This window comes from Madurella fahalii (genome assembly GCF_045866475.1).
Source record: "Madurella fahalii IFM 68171 DNA, scaffold_4, whole genome shotgun sequence".
Classification (NCBI taxonomy): domain Eukaryota; kingdom Fungi; phylum Ascomycota; class Sordariomycetes; order Sordariales; genus Madurella; species Madurella fahalii.
This window is the reverse complement of record NW_027263974.1, coordinates 2282576-2289457: the sequence shown is the minus strand read 5'-3', so window position 1 is coordinate 2289457 and position 6882 is coordinate 2282576. Positions and strand designations below refer to the sequence as shown.

Genomic DNA, 6882 nt, shown 5'->3' with positions numbered 1-6882 from the left:
TTTCCCGAGAAACATAGGTACCCTCACCCCCTGGTTATACCCGTACCCGCTTCACATAGCTACTGATTAACCGTAGCAAGCGCTGCACGACACCGAACAATGTGCTCGCCGACGCATTCTACCTGAGCCCAACGACCTTGGATTGAGGTTGCTCGAATAGAGCGGGAGTTGCCGTCCTGTGTTCGGATCCTTTTTGCTGACATTCCTCTGCCTCCGAGAAATGCTTACCCAAGCTTCAGCTGGTCGATCCGGCATGGCTCAAGGCTGAGGCCCTCCCGCCTTCTTCGCCCCGCTTTGCTTACGCACTTCTGTGTGTGCTGAGGTCAGGGGCCATCCGCGAGCCCCACAGCGGCTCCAAGGGCCGTGTAAAGTTACACGGATTCAAACCCCTGAAAGCACGTCCTCAACGCATTCCATAGTCTACTGTGTCTACCTGATGGAAGGAAGGGTGCAAAAAAAAAAAAAAACGGATCCTAACACCTTTGGTACCTCAAACAGTCGTAATATTGGCATTTGGCTTCACCTTCGAAGGATAAGAGACCTTCTTTTCTAGACGTGTGTCTTGCATTTAGCACCTGTTCCCTCAGGTCTTGAATCCTCATTCTCAGTTTCAACAAGTACAAACTGGACAAGGGAGATAACACTATGCTGCTTGACATGTCCCACAATTATCCTCCTTCATGGCTAACAGCCCCTTCACGCCCACGTGGGGGATGATCGCTGACCCGAAGTAGGATGACCCAGCGCCCAGGGTGACCGTCCTTTACAGGCAAGGATCTGCCACTTGCAGCAAATATTGAAGTCTAACACCGCGCCAATGTAGGGAGTCATACCTCTACCAGCGCGTTCTAATGATACGAGACAAGGTTACCGTTCCTATGCCTCTCCCATCTCGCCAGCCGCTGTAGTCCTCTCAGCGCTGAGGTACATTCTGTTCCTTCGACGCCGAGTATAGCCTCTCACTACCAAGCGGAGAGGTCATGCCTACCTTACTTCAACCCCTATGCGGCACAGCTAAAATTATCGACCCCGATGCTCCCGGAAGCACCGCTATGAGACTATTGATGTGAGACTCAGGAGAATGAGCCGGTTTTGGAAGTTGGAGCGAGCAAATGGCCTGCTCGGCTCGAGCGGCTTGTAGGATGTCTATCCCAAGGCTACGAGGACGGGGGGCCCCTTTGTCGTTGGTATCATCGCCGTCACGCCGAAGATGTATAAGTAGAGGTCTCCTCTCATCGTTTGCTCGGATTCAAAACCCCATTGAGCATTCCCCGAGCTGCGGGACTCATTCTCAAAACCGGGTTACACTCGTTCACTGCCCGTCTTCAGCATCAGCATTCTACACACGTTGAGTGAAGTTCATCGGATCAAACACGATGCAGCCACTCCTTCTTTTCCTTGCAACCGTTGCAGGCTCGTCTGCCTTCACCATCCCGGAGCGCCCAGACGCTTTGCTCCGGCCCCGTCAGTCATCGTGTGAGAACACACCAACTTCTCGCAACTGCTGGGGTGACTTCTCGATCGACACCGACTACTACGATGTCACCCCTAACACAGGGGTGGTAAGAGAGTACTGGCTCAGCACCGTTGAAGGTCCTTGTGCCCCTGATGGATATACCAGGACTTGCATGACCTTCAACGGTACGGTCCCGGGCCCGACCATCTTCGCTGATTGGGGCGACGAACTCATCATTCATGTGACAAATAACATGGTCAACAATGGTACATCCATACACTGGCATGGCTTACGCATGCTGAATAACACGCTCAATGACGGCGTACCCGGAGTGACTCAGTGCGCTATCGCCCCGGGCGAAACCATGACATACCGGTTCCGAGTAACCCAGTATGGCTCGACATGGTACCATAGCCACTTCAGTCTACAGTACTCGGAGGGCCTCTTCGGTGGCATGATCTTCCGGGGGCCGACTACGGACGACTATGATGAGGACCTGGGAATGCTGTTCCTGCAAGACTGGGGACACGTCGAGTCCTTTACGCTGTGGTATGTACACCAGATCCGTTTGTTTTCTTCCACAGCTGGTTTCAGGAGTCGCGACACTCACATAGTACTTATGCTCTTGACCCTCCTTATGGCCGGGCCGTTCTTGAGAACTCCCCTCCAGATCATGGCTGACTATTGCTGGACAGGCATACGGCGAAGCTGGGCGCTCCTCCCATCCTAGAAAATGGCCTTATCAACGGCACAAATACTTTCGACTGCGCTGGGTCGACGGACCCTAGATGCGTGGGCAACGGGACCAAGTTCGAGACCGTCTTTGAGGCCGACACGAGGTATCTCATCCGCCTCGTCAACGTAGCGATCGATGGGGTGTTCCAGTTCAGCATCGACGGACACAGCCTGAGAGTTGTGGCCCACGATCTAGTTCCCATTGTGCCCTACACGACAGACAGCGTCCAGCTCACGATCGGCCAGCGATATGACGTGATTGTCGAGGCGAACGCAGAGCCCGGTGACTATTGGATCCGGGCTGGGTGGGTAACGGATTGCGCAGCTAACCGCAACGCCGCTGGGATCACCGGCATCCTCCGCTACGATGCGAGTAGCACGGCCGACCCGACGTCCAACAGCACGGTGACACCCACTACTAGCTGCTTCGGCGAGCCGCTTGCCAGCGCAGTCCCGCACCTGTCGCTCGATGTTACCAACATGGCGGGCGTCACCCATGAAGATCTGAACTTTGATTTCGACGAGTATTTCAAGTGGACGATCAACACGAGCAGCTTGTTGCTAGACTGGTCGAACCCGACGATGCTCCAGATATTTAACGGAGAGAGCATCTTCCCGACCGAGTACAATGTTGTCGCAGTTGAGGTGAGCACCCTCTGATCCGAGGAGATACTTAAGGTACGCACGTAGAAATTCATGCTGACGACGACACCCCTCTCCGCGTAGCCAACCGGTACCGCTCCTGAATGGACAGTCCTAGTCATCCAAGACACCAGCGGTTTTGCGTAAGCCCGGCCCACTGCGATGGAAACCTGGCCAAGCAAACATATAGCTAATTCGCATCCAAACAGGCTCTCGCACCCGATGCACCTGCACGGCCACGACTTCTGGATCCTGGCCGCCGAGACTGGCATGTTCGACGGCGACACGAGCTCATTCAACACGGCCAACCCGTCAAGGCGCGACACAACGACGCTCCCGGGGAATGGTTACTTGGCCATTGCGTTCAAGCTCGACAACCCGGGCGCCTGGCTGACCCACTGCCACATTGCCTGGCACGCCAGCCAAGGGCTCTCGCTCGAGTTTGTCGAGAGCCAGTCGCAGATTACCGTGAACCCGGTTGACCGCGGCGTGTTTGACGATACCTGCGCGTCTTGGACGGCGTGGACGCCGATTTGGCCGCAGGACGATTCGGGCATCTGATTTTGTGTCTCTTCCTTCATTTTCGCCTTGGTACTTGTGGGAGGAGCGCGTAACGTTTCATTGGTGTGCTTGTGTGCGCATCCCTTGTTCCGGTCATCACGGATACATTGTACGCGGGGGAGTTCCGCTCTTCCGTACAGCTCGGAATTGTCAGCGTTCCTTTAGTTTGTTACCTAGTTGTTAGGTCTGTAAACCAATCGCGCCCAAGGGCTACAGCCCAGAGAGGTTTTAGGGTGCCGCCAAATTTCTGTGGCCCCTGCCAGAAGGTACACGAGGATATCTCCGTTAGCAATTCGACAAGTCAATTATTAGCAAAGAGAAAGCCTCGTGAAGTCTTGTGTTGAAAGTGGGGGAGGAGGTGGGGGAGGGGTGATGTTCGAAATCTTGAAGATGCTGAGATGGTTAGATCCGTTAAATCCGTCAGCTGCCGCCCAGCTGTAAGCTAATGGCTTGGCGAGCTGCAGCTTTTGTCCCAAACCGTGGCCGAGTTTCCGACGAACTGCATCCTGCATTTCCCCCCCCCAAAATTGACCACGCCAAGGTCGACAAAGCACCCCAACATGTCCCGCCTCTCGACGACCGAGCTCAGCAGATACCTGTTGACCGGTCACTTCAGTCGCCGGGGTTGCCTGCGTGCAGGTCCACCGCGGTTCTCAGCGGCAAAGGTAGCTGCGCAACAAACCAGGGCCTTCGCCGGCCAGGTCGAGACGCCGACGTCTATCCCTTCCAATGCGCCCGCCGTGCCCGTTACGCCCATCCGCAAGCAGCTGAAAGAGCAGGCAAAGGCTCTGAAGGCGTCTGGGAAGGAGAAGAAGAAGAAGAAGAAGAAGAACACGGACAACCAGACAGTACCGGGCTGGGAATTAACGGTTGGCATCGAGATCCACGCGCAGCTCAACACGGCCTGCAAACTCTTCTCACCGGCCGCGACCTCGTTCAATGACACGCCCAACAGCCATGTAGCGCTTTTCGACGTCGCGATGCCGGGCTCGCAGCCCCTCTTCCAACCCGAGACGCTAATCCCCGCCGTGCGCGCCGCGCTGGCCCTCAACTGCGCCATCCAACCCGTCAGCAGTTTCGACCGTAAGCACTACTTCCACTGGGACCAGCCCGCCGGCTACCAGATTACACAATACTACCAACCGTTTGCTCGAGATGGCCTCGTCGTGCTGTACGCGCGAGACGGCATTGCGCCCGAAGACGGCGAGCGCATCGAGGTGGGCATCCGGCAGGTCCAGATGGAGCAGGACACGGCCAAGACGACGGCGCAGCCCGGCGGCGTGCACTGGCTCGACTTCAACCGAGTCGGCGTGCCGCTAATCGAGATAATCACTCTGCCGCAAATCCGCCACCCGGCCACGGCCGCCGCCCTCGTGCGCAAGGTGCAGATGCTGCTCAACTCCGTCGATGCCTGCGTCTCTGGCATGGAGACCGGCGGTCTGCGCGCCGATGTGAACGTGTCGGTGCGGAGGAGCGACGACGTCACGGGCAGGCTGGGGACGCGGACCGAGATCAAGAATCTGAGTAGCTTCAAGGCCGTTGAGGACGCCATCATTGCCGAGCGCGACCGGCAGATTGCCGTATTGGAGGCTGGTGGGGTTGTCGAGGGGGAGACGCGCGGCTGGTCGTTGGGCGGCACCGAGACTCGGCGTCTGCGCGGCAAGGAAGGCGAGGTCGACTACCGATACATGCCCGACCCAGACCTCGGGCCGGTTGTGATCGGAGATGATCTCATCGGGAGCCTCGCTGACTCTATGGGCGTCTTGCCGGACGCCGAGATTGACATGCTTATTAAGAGATATGGAATGAGTTCCAAGGATGCGTTGTCGCTCATGATGCTGGATGATGGTGCCCGGATTCAGTATTTCTACAACGTCCTCGAAACGCTCGAGGAGCGGCTCGGTCTAAACGGCGATGCCGAGTCAGAGACGGCGGGATCGGGCCAACGACACGCTCTTCTCGCCGCTAATTGGTGTCTCCATGAGTTAGGCAAGCTCACTGAACTCTCCACGGACCTCGGCATGACGCCGCAGGGCGAGTGCAACGTTCCCTCAGCTGATCTGGCAGCGATTCTGTACCACCTACACCGGAGAGAGATCACAGCCAAGGTAGCCAAGGATCTGCTGTGGAGCGTTTTCCGTAGGGACATTGCTCCTGGTGCGGTTACGGAAGCGATTAGCGCCAGTGAGCTATGGTTCAGGGAGCTCTCGGAACAAGATTATGCAGAACTGGCTGACCGGGTTGCCAAAGGGGAGGAGAAGGTCTTGGACGAGTTCTTACGCTTTAGGCAGGGCAAAGTTAAAGCCTACCCCCAAGGCAAACTCATGTTCCTCGTTGGAAAGATGATGCGTGCCGGCCCGGAGCAGCGCATGGATCCCGCTTCCGCCGAGAGGGTGATGCGATCGAGGATTGATGAAGTCTATCTTCCAGCTCTAGGGTTTGGCAAATAACAGGCATACTGCTATGGGAACGCTTATAATTATTGCTTTGGACAAGAGAGATTCCCGACCCCGTTGCTCGCTGGCGGTGGCTCAACGAGTACTTCCTAACCGTTGGCCTTGTCACACAATCCAGGTTCTCTTAGTCCTTTGCTCCATTCAAGAGCTTTATGAAGCGCAAACCCTGAGTGTGATGCTTGTGTCCAACTGTCATCCAAACACTCAACAACCGCACCAAGGCTCGTATGCTAGTAGTGACTTCATCATAATATCTGATATCCGTGAGTATTACCCTACTTGATGCTTCTATTCTAGTCGCGTTCAACGTCTCACTCGTAGCTAGAAGTGGAGTTCCATACGGCGATTAGTTCTCACAGTAGGACGTCCCTAGAGGGAACACCACTGATGCTTCTCATAATGTAGTATACGGTTACAACAAACCTCTATGAACGGAAATAATTTGCGTACAGTCTATCAGAGGGGTTTCTGCCTTTGCAAGGATAACCCAGGAACATGTGAGCCACATCGTCTGCCGGCCGGCATTGCACGATGTTCCGGTCAACACACATGACCAAGCCTTCATACCCTTCGCGTGCCCCACCTATTATTGGTCCGTTCCTTCAACACAAAGGCGATTTTTCAAATCCGCGCCCAACCTCATTTTCTTTCTCGTACAACTCGCCATCGCAAGGTCAGGGAAGAGCAGATAGGGAGACAATGGAAGGGCCAGCGCTAAGTCACATCACCCCGGCACGAGCGAGTGCACCTATAATATATAAATGCCCTCGCCTTGAAGCAACCTCCACACCTTTTCGGGACTATCAACGAAGCGCGTGTTTTGAGCAAGATATTTGACTTCCCGTGATCGCCTAGTCCGCACAACAAGCATTCTTTCCAACCCGAGGCCAAGATGCGAACGCGGAGCGGTGCAGGCATCGACATCCCCTCCATGTCGTCAACGGCAGTGGTGGAGAGTTTTGTCCGCCAATCAAAGGGCGGCAAGCGCCAAAGGGGAACTGATAAGACGCAACCTGACGATTGTAGGAGAAT

General features: G+C 55.6%; 2 protein-coding genes across 2 annotated transcripts; both read left to right on the top strand.

The window, feature by feature from the left end:
• Positions 1–1376: 1376 nt before the first annotated feature.
• Positions 1377–3394, top strand: LCC2 (laccase, multicopper oxidase, benzenediol:oxygen oxidorectuctase; the record flags this gene model as incomplete). The annotated part of the gene is made up of 4 exons (XM_071063108.1): positions 1377–2005; positions 2152–2836; positions 2918–2976; positions 3043–3394. The coding sequence occupies 4 exons, from the start codon at positions 1377–1379 to the stop codon at positions 3392–3394; spliced, it is 1725 nt and encodes a 574-aa protein (XP_070919209.1).
• A 560-nt stretch (positions 3395–3954) lies between these two features.
• Positions 3955–5844, top strand: MFIFM68171_07687 (Glutamyl-tRNA(Gln) amidotransferase subunit B, mitochondrial; the record flags this gene model as incomplete). The annotated part of the gene is made up of 1 exon (XM_071063107.1): positions 3955–5844. One exon carries the CDS (start codon positions 3955–3957, stop codon positions 5842–5844), a length of 1890 nt encoding a protein of 629 aa, XP_070919208.1.
• Positions 5845–6882: the final 1038 nt, after the last annotated feature.